Genomic DNA, 16,259 nt, shown 5'->3' with positions numbered 1-16,259 from the left:
GTCTACTGAAGATAAAAGCATGGACAAGTTTTTCAAAATCCTGCTGAGACATAAGTCCTTTAACCCTTGATATATTTTTAAGGTGGTAATAGGCTGACTTTGTAATTGTCTTAATGTGGCTGTTAAAATTCAGGTCTGAGTCCATGACTACACCAAGATTTCTGTCTTTGTCTGTTGTTTTTAACATTATCGTTTGAAGCTGAGCACTGACTTTTAATCGTTCCTCTTTTGCTCTGAAAACAACCACCTCAGTTTTTTCTTCATTTTAATTTAAGAAAGTTAGAGCAGAGCAAAAGCAGGCGCATCGTGTCATTGGTTCTCATTTTAACGGCCATTCTTCCTGTTCAGGGACACGGTCATCACCAGTGTGGTTCCAGGGGACTATGATGGAGACTCTCAGATGGATGTCCTTCTTACAGCGCAGATCCAGAACTCCAAGAACACAACTGTTCTCATATTTTGGGGGAACAACCAGACATTAGGTACCGTGTTTTTTTTTTTTAACAGTGAATAGGTGCTGAGGGTGGGTGGAGGCCAGAGAACACTGATGAAGGATTTAGCTCACTCTTCTTTGCACATGTGATTTGATACGGTCCATGGATACTTTTTAGTCTGTTGTTAATTGCAATTTTTTAATGTCCTTGTGAAACACGTGTTTCACTAAATCATTGGTTTACAAACTGGGGCGGGGTTCCCCTGGTGGGTGCACATGATCAGAGAGAAAGGTTGAGTAGACCTTTTTTTACAGCAGACATTTTAACACAGATGCTACTAAGCATAACTAATTGCTGCATTGCATTGCTGAAATTGCTGGAGTGGAGCCATCGTTAATGTTATAAGTTCCATCTGTGCTTTTCATGCAATATCACAGAATTTCTGTTAAGGAGAATGTATATGAATATGATTCTTTTAGATAGACAGATGTTTTACAGTGAAGAAAAGACACTTGGTGATGCTCATTTAGCAAACATGTCAGATACAAAGTTTACAGCAGGTAGGGCTGGGTAGCGTTCACAGATTTTCGATAGCGCTTCCTGAACGACACTTTTTTTGATACCAATTTTATAAAATCCATTTTAACAAAAATAAATTACAATATTCCACAAAACGGTACAAATCTTTTTATATTTAATTTTTATATTTTTTTGTTTGTTTTTCCTGCGTGTCTCTTGGACGTGTAACATTTGACGTGTAACCAGGGCTTAATTTGAGCCGGAACACGCCGGAACTTGTTCCGGCACCTCCGACGTTGGATCCGGAACCTTTTTTATTGGATCCGGCACCTCCTTGTGTCACCATGAAAAATGAATCAACTAAATGAAAAAAATAAATGACTGTTTGTGTAGTGTTCAGTGTTGTTATCTGTCTTGTTAGTCTTTATTCCCCATTGGAGTTCCACAAAAGTCTTATGTTTGTATTTTCGATGCATTTTGAGGTGAATTTTCAGGGTAAGACGGAGGGAGGAGAGGGACGGACGGAGGGGGGGGGGGCACTTCAACAGCACGGCGCTGCACTTCAAGTGACATAGGCGCTTGTGCTGGTTGAGATTGCTGTTAGCCTCGTTTCACTCAGGGGGAAAATGTCAAAAAGACAACAAAGTTTGCTTAACTTTTTCAAATACGCTGGCCAGTCGGATCCCAAACCAGCAGAAACCGTTTCTGCCGATCAAGAATGTGGAGACCACGGTGGTTTTTTGGTTAATTTAATAGTCCGATGGATAATTGCTGCTTGTGACGATTGTTGCAGTGTATTTTTTTTTTTTTATATTTTTTTTTTTTACATTTCGTACCCATGAAATAAAAATAAATCATTGCCCTGATGTACACACAGTGTTGTTTAGGTTGTTTTAGTCAGAGAAGCTACGTAGGCAGTGTCATTTTATTTATTTTTTTGATCCGTTACCTCCAACCCCTGTTTTGAGTCGCCGGATCCACCCCCCCTCTGTGCTCCGGGACCTCCCACTTTACAAATTAAGCACTGCGTGTAACGTTAGACAGCCAATCAGCAGCATTATTAGATCTTGGTAGAAGCATGCTGCATGCTTATTGGCTCACTGACGCTGATGAGATTAACTTCTTAGGTATTGAATGACGAGGCATCTTTCGATATTCGATGCTAAGGAGGCAATTTGGTCGGTGCCTAAAAAGTATTGAATTTGGTTACCAGCCCTAGCAAGTATTGTACATTTTAAAGTTTTTTTTGAGTAGCGCTCATTTACAACCTCAAATAAAATCAGTTTAGCCTGATTTGACCAGCCCACTGACTTTTTGTGCTGTGTTTTTTGTCTAAGCATTACTAAGGGCCCTTTGAAACTGTTCATTTCATGCAGATATGAGTGGGTGGCTCAGGCTGAACAAGACCTTTACAGATCAACCCCTTGTTATGGAGTAAGTATCAGTCTGCTTTGGATATTCTGCTTATAATGCTGGTCACGGGAAAAAAAAGTAATTGCCTTATTTTTAGTTAAGCTAGATTTGCATGTTCAAATTGTTCAAATTCAAAATGTTTTTAAAATATTGTTGCATCTCAAAACACGTGTGATTTATTTTTATTATTATATATCCCATTTTAAATAAGCTTAAAGATGCCACAAACTGTACTGTGCTGTACACTGACTCATCTGTTTATTAGATACAGCTGTGCAATCAAATGAAAAACAATACCATATATTAAATGTTGCCCTCCTCATTTATGCAAATTGATGTGGACAACATATTTTTATATAATGCAGTCCAATACAACACCACGACTTGACTATGGCCTCAAACATGACCATCGCCAGTCTTGTTGACAAGTTTGGACGCTATGTACCTATTAAGCTGTTACGTCAGTGTAAGTTTTAGTAAAGTGAAACTCTCCCCACAGTTTCAACGGGGACATGATCCCAGACATTTTTGGAGTCGTCAACCCCCCACTCACTGAAGTGTGCTATCTCACCAACAGGTAATGTAATCATTTTACAACTCACTTAGAATTCCCTATGTTTATTTCTAATTCTCTCATACCTTGAGTTACTTTATGTGTGGAGCTTTTAACTCCTGCTGTTGCCTTGTGGTTTTTTTCCCCTTCAGGATTCCAGTGTGGCGGAATGCACTAAGTTCATCTGTCAAAATGCGCGTCCCTCACTCTAACGCTTTCATTGACCTCAACAAGGACTTCACCGCTGGTGAGTTAGTGATGTTTTAGCAATGTCTATCGATGAGAAGCAAGTGTAAAATGTTTTGGTTTTTGGTTAGCATACGCTTCCAGGAAGTTGTGCTCGACACCCATCACACATGTTCTCAAATGTTTGCATTTTCAGCTATGAAAACTGTCACAAATGCTCATTTTAAAATTGGACTGTTTGACTAAAATGGCATTTCTGCAAGCGGATATTTGTCACATTATCCTCAAAAACTCTATGAAACAAACTGGGATTCCTGCTTTATTCCTACAGTGGGGAGAACAAGTATTTGATACACTGCCGATTTTTCAGGTTTTCCCACTTACAAAGCTTGTAGAAGTCTGTAATTTTTATCATAGGTACTCTTCAAGAGACTGAATCTAAAACAAAAATCCAGAAAATCACATTGTATGATTTTTAAATAATTAATTTGCATTTTATTGCATGACATAAGTATTTGATACATCAGAAAAGCAGAACTTAATATTTGGTACAGAAACCTTTGTTTGCAATTACAGAGATCATACGTTTCCTGTAGTTCTTGACCAGGTTTGCACACACTGCAGCAGGGGATTTTGGCCCACTCCTCCATACAGACCTTCTCCAGATCCTTCAGGTTTCGGGGCTGTCGCTGGGCAATACGGACTTTCAGCTCCCTCCAAAGATTTTCTATTGGGTTCAGGTCTGGAGACTGGCTAGACCACTCCAGGACCTTGAGATACTTCTTACGGAGCCACTCCTTAGTTGCCCTGGCTGTGTGTTTCGGGTCGTTGTCATGCTGGAAGACCCAGCCACGACCCATCTTCAATGCTCTTACTGAGGGAAGGAGGTTGTTGGCCAAGATCTTGCGATACATGGCCCCATCCATCCGCCCCTCAATACGGTGCAGTCGTCCTGTCCCCTTTGCAGAAAAGCATCCCCAAAGAATGATGTTTCCACCTCCATGCTTCACGGTTGGGATGGTGTTCTTGGGGTTGTACTCATCCTTCTTCTTCCTCCAAACACGGCGAGTGGAGTTTAGACCAAAAAGCTCTATTTATGTCTCATCAGACCACATGACCTTCTCCCATTCCTCCTCTGGATCATCCAGATGGCCATTGGCAAACTTCAGACAGGCCTGGACATGCGCTGGCTTGAGCAGGGGGACCTTGCGTGCGCTGCAGGATTTTAATCGATGACGGCGTAGTGTGTTACTAATGGTTTTCTTTGAGACTGTGGTCCCAGCTCTCTTCAGGTCATTGACCAGGTCCTGCCGTGTAGTTCTGGGCTGATCCCTCACCTTCCTCATGATCATTGATGCCCCACGAGGTGAGATCTTGCATGGAGCCCCAGACCGAGGGAGATTGACCGTCATCTTGAACTTCTTCCATTTTCTAATAATTGCGCCAACAGTTGTTGCCTTCTCACCAAGCTGCTTGCCTATTGTCCTGTAGCCCATCCCAGCCTTGTGCAGGTCTACAATTGTATCCCTGATGTCCTTACACAGCTCTCTGGTCTTGGCCATTGTGGAGAGGTTGGAGTCTGTCTGTCTGAGTGTGTGGACAGGTGTCTTTTATACAGGTAACGAGTTCAAACAGGTGCAGTTAATACAGGTAATGAGTGGAGAACAGGAGGGCTTCTTAAAGAAAAACTAACACGTCTGTGAGAGCCGGAATTCTTACTGGTTGGTAGGTGATCAAATACTCATGTCATGCAATAAAATGCAAATTAATTATTTAAAAATCATACAATGTGATTTTCTGGATCTTTGTTTTAGATTCTGTCTCTCACAGTTGAAGTGTACCTATGATAGAAATTACAGACCTCTACATGCTTTGTAAGTAGGAAAACCTGCAAAATTGGCAGTGTATCAAATACTCCCCACTATATCTAAGTATTTCACAGTTTTTCCCTTTGTTGCCACAGGCAGACCGTTCTCTAAACTCTGGACACTATTCCTAAATTGATCATTGCAAATCCAGCTATGTGTTTAGCTGCACACATTTTTCACATCACAGTTCAGCCAAAATAAAGAGTTTTTCTGTATTCGTGCCACAGAATGTTAAAGCGAGTGTCTTCAAGGGCAGAACAAGGTTCAGGACTGTGACAGCGAGCATCTCTTCCCTTTTTAAAATGTTCTTATTGAAGACACTAGGGGAGTTATTACAAAGCCAGCTTCTAATTACTGGCTGAGATAATACATTTTGCCTCTCTGCATGGTTTTAATATAGCTATTTACTAACAAAAACCAAACCATCCTCCCATCACCTCGCCTCAGACTCCACTGTGTGCTGAGTTCCTCACATTCTTGACTGCACATTGTGATTGGTGCCATTGATTTATTATAACCAAGACCTAAATCTCTTCCACCTTCATATTTTTCTTAGCTTATTTTCCTCCACTATGGTCTCAGTGTTTCCCTACATGGACCAGTGAGTGTTATTCATGGGTGAGGAAAAAGCCAGGTATAACACAAGAGACCAGTGAGTTCTGGAATGGAACAAAGAACCACCAGTGCTGAAATGGCAAATCCTTTAGGGTATCAGCACCTTGAAAAGGGGAGTCATTCTGCACATTTGTGCTTTTGCCACAGTTGGTAGTGGTCATTATCGGTATTGGTAGTGGACAGCGGTGAGAAGTAGAGCTGGGCGATATGGAGAAAATCAAATATCACGATATTTTTGACTAAATACCTCGATACCGCTACCGATATTGTAGGGTTGACTATTGGTGCTTTCACAAAATATTTACACAATGAGATTTTTGATAAATAATCATCAGTAATGTGGATATAATGACTAAATGGGGTAAAGGCAAATAACAGTTACAACAGTCTGGTAAGTTCATAAAATGACATCACTTTACTGTAATGCAGCCTTTAAAACCAGGAAAAGACAAAACTTATGCCATATTACGATATCCAAAATCTAAGACGATATCTAGTCTCATATCACGATATCGATATAATATCAATATATTGCCCAGCCCTAGTGAGAAGTAACAAATACATTCATTTAGGGGTGGTACGGTTCTTGTTATTTTTTCTTTTAATCTTTAACACTCCAGAAATATACTTCAGCATATGATATATAGCTAAAATTAGCATATTGAATGCATGTTCCACAATACATGCACACAGTGGCAGTTCTATCTATTGTTTTATTTCTGCTGTTATCATAGATGACATGAAATCCCAAATGTTCCCACACACCAGACTATATACGACACTAGAGCATCCTCCAGCTCCGGGCAGCCTTCCTCATCTCTCCCACTTACCATCTCTACACGTGACGTGACCTGCAGCACTCCACACGCCACCTGAACTATTTTCGTAAAATACGAGATGGTATTCAGAACGAGACGCCATTAGACACATTAACACATTTCTTTTTTTTGGGCTTTTCCTGCCTTTAATGGACATGACAGGTGAGAAAGGGGAGAGAGAGGGGGAAGACATGCAGGAAATCATCACAGGTCGGACTCGAACCCTGGACCTCTGCGTCGAGGCATAAACCTCTAAATATATGTGCGCCTGCTTTACCCACTGAACCAACCCGGCCACAATCCAACACATTTTTAACATTAAACCAGTGGTTCCAAACCTTTTTTGGCTTGTGACCCATTACAGAAGTCCAGTTGGGGCCCCTTGTCGTCTTCCATATGTCTATGAGTTGTTTGGTTTTACCAAAGAGACATTTCACCATTAATCAAATCCCAACCCTTCACATTTGTTGTGACATGGGGCCCAACCCCTAGACCAAACTCCCTAACAGTAACATACTACTATCAGTATCCGTAATCTAATCACGTCATATGTAATAGCACAATACTCATAGGAGCCCCTTTTAATGACATTTTGTACTACTTCTGGAGTATTTTTACATTATTGTATTGGTATAAATTTCCCGCCGGGATTCTTAAGTACTCTATCAATTTAATCAATCTTTTGTACTAAAGGAAAAGGACTAATAACCTGTATCCTGTTTTGGTTTTTATAAAGTCAAGACTTCTTCTCCATCCTGATATATATATATATATATATACACACACCAAAATCTGTGTGGAAATCATACTTTTAAAACACAATTTTCAGTCTAAACACTCTGGAGATAATAGCAGCTCATTTGCAATTTCTTTCCAGTTTCCTCTTCATGTTCTATTACCTGAAGCATTTGAACTGTCAATGTCACAAGAAAACCCTGCGACTGTAAATGTGCAGTGATCAGTTTCTTTTTGCAGCTGAAAACCTCTGGGTGCCTGGAGACATACGACCCATGTGATCAGTCTATTTAGAAACATCTAAATATACCATATGTAGAAGAGGATTAACAACACATTTTCTTATGCCGCCTGGTTTAGGAATTATTTCCAGACCAATGATGACATATTTTCTTGCTTGCAACATTTCTCAAAAACTCCATAGGATGAAGAGATAGTGTAGTTGTAAAATGTATATCCACAGGCATTGTATTTCACAACGTTCCCCCTGAGGAAACTCCAGGAGACCAAAACCTACATTTAATTCCACCAATTTTCAAGTTGACTAAGAGAGAACGGAATAGCCATTTTCTTCACCAGTGAATGGAGAAATCACCTCGTTCTTGTTTTACAGTATCTCAGTCCTGTCCTTCTGCACACTAAGTGTAGTGCTGTCACTTAGACTTATGGGAGGATGTCCCCCCTCCCCCTGTGGAAACTAATCCTCGTGTTTAAGGTAATCAGAGAGGATTTTGTCATGTCATACTCACTGCAGGTATCTTTTTGTGCTGTGTGGTTTTATTCTCAGGGCTGTCACAGTTTAACCAGAGCAGATTTGAATTCATATTTAATCTGTTTAGGGATTAGGAGAAAGCCAATAAACTTTCACTTTTTTGTGGTAGACTTAAATAATTCCTGGAAGCCTGGGGGGGGGGGGGGGGGTTTAGGGGGGATTTTAATACAGATTGTGTTGGGGCACCATTAGTTTTTACTGCTTCCTGAAGTATGCTACAACTCATCTGTCAGGGTGATGGCTGCATGTCACCCTGTTTTTCACTCATTTGATAGGCCCTGACACACACACACACACACACACACACACACACCCACCCACCCCCATACAAACGCAAAAGGGCAGTAATCATTATATCCTTGTGACTTCTTAAGCGTGTGTTCAGCTGCGTTCAGTTAGCTGTGGGGTGAATGTGCTGCAGGGTGTGCTGAGTCTGAGGAGGAGAACCAGTAGAAAAACCCCCACTGTACATCTGGTGGATGTCAGACTCGTTGGCTGCCACTGTCTGAGGGGCCATGCAGATGGAGAGAGTGAGAAGAAGAGCAGGCAGGAAGGGATAGAGAAATAAAGCTGAGTTGGAGAGGATGAATGGTTGGACAAATGGAATGAAATGAGAGAGAGAGAGAGAGAGATTCCCAAAATATTTACACATCACTTTACTGTAATGCAGCCTTTAAAACCAGGAAAAGACACCACTTATGCCATATTACAATATCCAAAATCTAAGACGATATCTAGTCTCATATCACGATATTGATATAATATTGATTTATTGCCCAGCTCTAGTTGGAAGCTTGTAAACTGACATTGATGTGATTAAAGTTTAACATTGTCTTTTTGTTATTAAGAATGTGCTCGCTTACATAGTTAAGGTCTCTAATGTTTCGAACCACTGCCTAAATAAATGTAGTATAATGTTGGCACCATTTATTGACCATATAGACTATAGACTAGTCTCAACTTAGACTGAACACGATAAGCTTCTTAAAGATTACACTCATTGTATGGCTGTTGTATTGCATTGGATGTAGCAAGGGGTGCCTAATCATTTGGCCACCCAGTATATTTGACTAGAAAGCCCTGTATATCACTTTGTAACTGTTCACAGCCAACATCAGCAAGGCTGTTTCTATGATACTTTCCTCATCATGTTTATTTGCATTACTCATTTACCCTCTAGGTATCAGTGTTTGTTAAGGTTTTGACCAAAGTTTGCCAAATGTTATTTCAGGCAGCTCTAGCCACATAATTGTTTAGCTCAGAGTGGTTAAAGGTGCCTTAAAAGTGTTTAATATTAATGAGTATAAAAGGAGAGTATGAATGCACATTAATCTTAATTCATCTTAATTGAGACACGCAGAGTTGAGTTACTGTGGGGAATATGTGTGAAACACTTTAAAATGCAAATTGCATACACAGGGGAAAATTAAAAAGTTTAAAAAATTTACTTGAATTGCAAAGAGGCCTCATAAAGGATCTGGCAGATACTGGTGGGACACAAAGTTAACGATAAATTCTGGTTAATCTTTTGCTGGTCCTTTGGCTAGTGCGGTCTTTAAGTCTTAAGTGTAGCATCTTTAGGAGTTTGCTAAAAATGGCCGTACAAGGAAAGGACTAATCTACTAAACAGTCATAGGACAAAGTGCAGTAACACATGAAAACACGAAATAGCAAAACAAATTAAGACTAGTAATAAATCTTAATAATGGAAGTGGGACGCCTTGCCTCTTATCAATTTGAGCAAGGTTTTCATGTTGGGAAGCCCTAAGTGTCCCCTCATTCACCTACCAGTACAGTGATACAGTGAGGTTTTTTGTTAGTGTGGTCGAAGGCGAATGAGGGTTGTTTCAGGGCCGTGTCACGACTCCAATCTCAGTCCAATGTCATAGCAGTAAACAGTCCATGGTAGTGTATTGGCTTGCCTCACTACATCAGCACAGCCAGAGAAAAAAAAAGTCTGGAATTGTTTCCTGGCTGGTGTCAAGGCCTCATTTAGCCCGCTTATTGGACTCTGCAGCCAACCAACCTGGCGGCGACGTACTGCATATGGCCCGTAATCTCTTTTGTTGCTATCCTCCTCCTCCAGCCAGTGTCTCTAACAGCAACACATTCATAACAGCTCTGGGTTCATGCTCTTTTGTTTCCCAGTTATTTTGTCTCTGTCCACATTGAGGGATTTCAGGTCTCTTTAAGGAAGTTGTTTTTTCAGCTCATTGTATGATTCTTGTACTTCAGTCAATCATATACTGTAAACACAGTGTCTGTTAGTAGGGTAAGGAAAGACAGGACAACGGCTTGCACCCCTTTGCACAGATCTACTGGGAGAGTAAACCACCCATGTTTTTTATAATGTTGACCCAGTTACCTCAAGCTGGTCTAATAGTTAGCACCTAGAAACAGTATGTTGCTATTTTTTTCTTTGCACCACGAAAGCAAAGATATCATTTAGCATTGAGCTGGCTTTATAGTTGTTCTGTTCTGGTTACTTCTTACCACAGTGGCAACTAATTAGCAGGAAAACGACTTGTGCAGGACAGCCAGGAGGTGTTCAGATTTATACAATACACTGCTGATGTGAGCAGGTGCTTCATTAGCCCTCAAAGCGTCCGTAGTCATCCAAGCCAAATGACAACAGGAGTTGTCCTTATCAGTTAAATGGTATACAGTATTCAGCCATATTAGATCTGTCTCCAGTTGAGGATCCCGGTAACCCGCGGGGGCCATATCTTCTAGATCATGGTAAATCAGAAAGAGCTGGGCAGGAAGCGAGGAGGAGCACGATAGGAAGTTGTTTGAGGGAAAAGGTAGTAATTGCAAAGTAATTTATTGATGCCATTTTGGGGAGAAAAAACATGCACAAAGACAGCAATACAGCAGAAGGACCCATTGCTAGGCAACGAGCATGTTAATGCTCTGTGCAGCAACCAAAAAAATAAAAATAAACTAGCTCTGTTCTGTCCCGAAGTGGCTTGTTGATTGTCTAACTAATAAAGTGTGTGTGTGTGTGTGTGTGTGTGTGTGTGTGTGTGTGTGTGTGTGTGTGTGTGTGTGTGTGTGTGTGTGTGTGTGTGGAGGGGGGGTAGCCAAGAAGAAGAATTGATTATACAAGAATTAAGTTTGCATTTGGATGGATGGATTAGCCATTTCGGTGATCGGGGTTCTGTCACAGAGAGAGACTTTCACCCAGTTAGGAAGGATTTTTAGATAATAGTGATGGCAATTCCTTTCTATAATAATAATAATGCTGTTTTACGTTCCTACTGCTTGTCTTTCTCTCGAGGGAAACTGTGAGTTTACTTTAAATTTTTGCAATTTCTTTTATCCAATAATCCCAGGGGAACTCTCATGTATAAGCCTAGTTCAGAGCTAAAATAAATGGTGAGCTACCATGAAAATGAGTACCACAGCAAACCGGCTCATAGATAAAGCCCCATCAGACATGCAACCTAATTCACTAAAGCATTTATTGGCTGATACACTAAGACTCTTTATTTATTTACTTTATTACATACTTGTACAGCTGTCTTACAAAAGAAACAAAGAGATGTCCATAATAGTGTCTGTGTTATGATTAACTATATTGACCCAAAATGAAAGATTGCAGAGGAAATCTTAGGTAATTAACTGTTGGCCTGTCAGAGTTATAGAAGTACTTAAACAAACTGACAATAATGGGAATGTGAAAAGTAAAGTTTTCCCATCCTCGCAAACCACTTGGGCGAGCATTTGAAAAGCAATTTTTTCAGTGGAGGAAAAAGCTGGTGTAGTGTGGCTAAAACAAAACATAATTGATTTTGGCTTATTCAAATATGTAAACGACTGTCTTTTCAGTCTACAGATTCCTTCTCTGCTAAAACAGAGAGGAACAAATCCCAGTGCTAAACCCTCAGCACCTACAGCCACATGTAGCCTACATCTTCATTAACACATCAGTTGCATTCACTGCTGTTCCTCACATTCAAATTTTCCCATTTTATAGAGATCTGGGGTGAGTTCACAGGCATGGTGCAATGCGCCAGCCCTTTGAGGTGTGTCGTTTGTAGTATTTCTGCCTCCAGGAAAGCTGGCGCAGCGTCAAATGGGCAAAAGAGACGCTGTGTTTAGATTGGTGAGCATGGGGGTTTTTCGCAGATAAACGAATCGCAGGAATAAATGAGGGATATCCTCTCTGATTCGCACAGCACTGTGACCATGGCTTACGGTTATATGGTCTACCCATGTAACGTCCCAAAAGAAATTCCCTTGTCAAGAAGAAAACTGTACATGGACATGTACAAAGGCCAGTTCTGAATATGTATGTGAGTCATTTCCGTTTAATTTTTAACAACCTGCACTGAGGTATTTGTAAAAAGAAATCATCTCTGATTTTGTCAGAGTCAACTTGCCCTACTGATCATATACACACATGTGTTCATACAAAAAAAAAGCCACGCTAGTGGACTGACTGTATCAATGGCAATGTCTGTCAGTCGGTCAACCGCTTTAGTCCAGACTGAAATATTGTAACGATTCATGGGCCTTTGGTGATCCTCTGACATTTCCTCTAGCACCACCAGTAGTTTTATTTATTTTTTACCTATCCAGTAAAATATCTTAACATCTAAAAGATGGATTGGTCATGGTTCCCAGAGGATGTATCCCAGTACAGTGTTTCCCCTAGGATGACCTGGGGGCCTATTAACTATTTAAGGGAACATTAAAGTAATATTTATCAGTTACAGCACTTATTTAAAACACTAAATCCGTGTCGTTCACTACCTAGCCTGTTAACCTCTACCAACAACGTTATCTTCACCTGTCTCTCGTCTGCTCCATGTGTGCAGTGCGATGCCCGCACAGGTAAGCGCGGGTAAATGCGGTTTCCGTGGTCAGTGTAGCAGCTTAAGTTTGTAAGATTATAATGGACGCGCTTTGCTGTGGGCATGCTGCGGCCGTCCCTGCAGTAAGAGCAGAGAATAGTTATGATTGCTTGAAACTTTAGCAGTGGCACTGACCATTCTGTGGCGGTGGGCCGACATTGCAGAATAAGGGACACACTGCAGTATTCAGGTGTTTGTCCAAATACCTGCAAAATGAATGCCATTCCCAACACCCTCAGCTGTATTTTTCATTTAGTTCTAATTTGAAAATCCTATATAATATCTGTTCCATCTGTAGTTTCTTACTGGAGTGATGTTGCACACAGTCAAGGCACAACAACGCATGGCGATCCATGTTGTGCATCAAGCAGCAGACTGTGGCAAAGTAACCACAGAAACCTATGTTGTTCTAATTCATCATTCTACAGTTTTTAGAAGATGCAATAATATTTCTCTCACCGCTAATAACTCCCTCCCGGGTGTCTCCATCCAAAACACCTGGTAACCGGGGGCAACAGCTGCATCATCTTCTTTTTAACGAGTCTGGCCAAAGTACCTACTGGGGCTCCACATTTTTAATTACAATACAGGTAGACGTGTGGCTGTTATGAGCAACATGATGTGATAGAGATTGTTTAGATTACATTTTTAAGCGGTGTTCCCAGAGAAAAAATACTAGTTTATTCGTGGATCATTACCAGGAAGAGGCAACTATTTCTGTCCCAGATTGTCAATAATTATCAGTTGAATTAGATTTTATAAACAATTTCAGAAATAAAACAAAATACAACATGCATCACATGTATCCATGGGCATCGCAGGATCCAGATGCATAAAAATCAGTTTAGATTCACAACTAACACTGTGTCCGCACAAGGACAGAAATATGGAGTAAGTTTATAAATGCACCTTTGACATTTTACAAAACGCTGTGTAGACGGCGAAACACAATCATTGAAATTGGCTAACATTCTAAACAATGTTTTACTATAAGGCTACATCTCTCACCTTTATATATTTTGTGTTCATCTTATCATTTGACCCGCAGCTAGCTCTTGAAAACCATGTGTATTCCTGGTCTGAAAACACCAGGTCATGCCATTTTTATGTTTTAACTAAAGGCACAAACATGGTCATCCCAGGCTGCGGTAATTCAGGTTTATATCAACAATCTTAATATGTAATGTGCCCTATGTAAAAGTAATTAGTTTACACAAATAGACACACACAGACTTGTTCGTGCTATATACAACGCATGTCACTCTTGATGTTGGCACACTACACTGATGCACGTCCTGTACACACACACACACACGCACAATCACACGCACAAACACGCACACACTTCGTTCCAGTCCGTGGAATGAGCTATTCTGTGCTTGAGCAGCTTCTGTTTACACATGCACACATGTGCAGCATAAAGAAAGTGAGCAATAAGATATGTGTGTGTGTGTGTGTTTGTGTTTGTGTGTGTTTGGCCATAATCCTCCCCACAGCGACTGCACCTACGTTGTTCCCTGTAATGGTTTTAGGAGATTATTTCCTCCGGGAATAGCATTGCTACATTCTATGCTGGTGTGTTTTGCCACGTTTGTGAATGAGCCGTTTTGATAGATCCGGGTGAAAGTCACATAGTGTGGAGTTTGGCTACATATTGGCTTAGAGACGGATTTATTCTGCAGAGCTTTTCACTTTGTTCCTTGTGTGTGTGTGTGTGTGTGTGTGTGTGTGTGTGTGTGTGTGTGTGTGTGTGTGTGTGGTAATGTGAGTAGTACACAGCAGAATACAATGACTGCTACTGTGTATGGCATTGAGTGTGTATATGTATATACTTCTGTGTGGTTGCCATGACACTGACAGACATCATTCTGTATTGAAAGTGTTGTGACAAAGTTACCAAGCCAGCGGTGTTGAAGCCTCTGAAAAAAATCCCTGATAGAGAAAAGCATCTTTGAAGAGAATCTTTCAACAAGTGAAGTGTATGTGATGGCACAGCTTACCCGGTTCTCTCTCAGTAGGCAAGGTAGCAGTACAAACGTATTTTACCCCATATTTTTTTTAAGGTTCTCTCCTGCTCCTTCTTCTCTCGACACTAAAGTAAATCGTCTTTGTGGGCTTTGGGCAAGTTTGAAAAAGCTCGTTTCACAGTCCAATGGTTCCTTGCCAGCAGAGGGACAGAGCCACATATCAGTGGAGGTGGCCAGTGAAGATTTGGCTCTAACCCCACACAGTTCCCTCTCACACCTCGAAAAAAGGACACTCTGACATTGTGCATTTTACTATACATTTTGAGAAACATACTGAAAAGCTTAAAAAAAAATTAAATCAACTCTACATTTCAGTGATACAGAGAAGATGTTGCCCTCACCGCTGTTCTGGCCCTTTTACCTATCTTGGGGGAGGGAAATAGTGCAATTCTTCAGAATGCTACCATAACTAAGATCATATTAGATTGGAACTACAATTGTTTTAATGGTTTTACTGATTACTTTTTGGCTTTGCATAGACTGTTATTTAGTATGTGTTTATTCCTTGTGAACCTGTGGCCTTTGCAACCTGAGGTCTTCTGGCAGACACCTTCAAGCTATTCTTGAATCACTGTGAAAGGTTAAAGGTGAGCAGGCTTTTGCTTTTAGGGCGCCACCGCTTTGGGATGACCTTACTGAGGATCTCAGCTTCACAGAATCAGTCTCATATTTGAACATGGCATGAAAATGTCACTTCATGAGGTTTTTTAACATTTATGAGTTCCCTTTGCCCGCCCAGAGAATTTGGTCCGCCCATGAGAAAGGGAGAGATATCATGGCTTGCAAACAAGCAAAGTGGCAGTTGGTCAAGGCCACACCCCCACCCTCCACCTTGCCCCCCCGTCTCTCCTCAATAGCTACAGACACGGAAATGGCACGTCCTAAGTAAAGCTCATTGTGGGACTGGCTCTAGTGGCTGTAATTCTGCACCAAGGCTGAATTTCGGGAAAGAAACTTCAGATACAGTGTTAGGAGACCACTAAGGTCTATATAAAAGAGACTTCAGATACAGTATTAGGGGACCACTAAGGTCTATATAAAAGAGACTTCAGATACAGTATTAGGGGACCACTAAGGTCTATATAAAAGAGACTTCAGATACAGTATTAGGGGACCACTAAGGCCTATATAAAAGAGACTTCAGATACAGTATTAGGGGGACCACTAAGGTCTATATAAAAGAGACTTCAGATACAGTATTAGGGGACCACTAAGGCCTATATAAAAGAGACTTTCAGATACAGTATTAGGGGACCACTAAGGTCTATATAAAAGAGACTTCAGATACAGTATTAGGGGGACCACTAAGGTCTATATAAAAGAGACTTCAGATACAGTATTAGGGGACCACTAAGGTCTATATAAAAGAGACTTCAGATACAGTATTAGGGGACCACTAAGGCCTATATAAAAGAGACTTTAGATACAGTATTAGGAGACCACTAAGGCCTATATAAAAG

The 16,259-nt window shown here is 40.8% G+C and overlaps 1 protein-coding gene across 1 annotated transcript in view; it reads left to right on the top strand.

The window, feature by feature from the left end:
- The window catches only part of itfg1 (integrin alpha FG-GAP repeat containing 1), a 162,562-nt gene that overhangs the window by 1,823 nt on the left and 144,480 nt on the right, over nt 1-16,259 (top strand). The window contains 4 exon segments of the mRNA XM_078246787.1: nt 349-482; nt 2,330-2,387; nt 2,866-2,943; nt 3,072-3,166. Coding sequence (XP_078102913.1) covers nt 349-482; nt 2,330-2,387; nt 2,866-2,943; nt 3,072-3,166 — 365 coding nt within the window.

Source organism: Sander vitreus, chromosome 1 (genome assembly GCF_031162955.1).
Source record: "Sander vitreus isolate 19-12246 chromosome 1, sanVit1, whole genome shotgun sequence".
Classification (NCBI taxonomy): domain Eukaryota; kingdom Metazoa; phylum Chordata; class Actinopteri; order Perciformes; family Percidae; genus Sander; species Sander vitreus.
The sequence above is the reverse complement of the archived record's forward strand: the minus strand, read 5'-3'. Positions and strand labels throughout refer to the sequence as shown.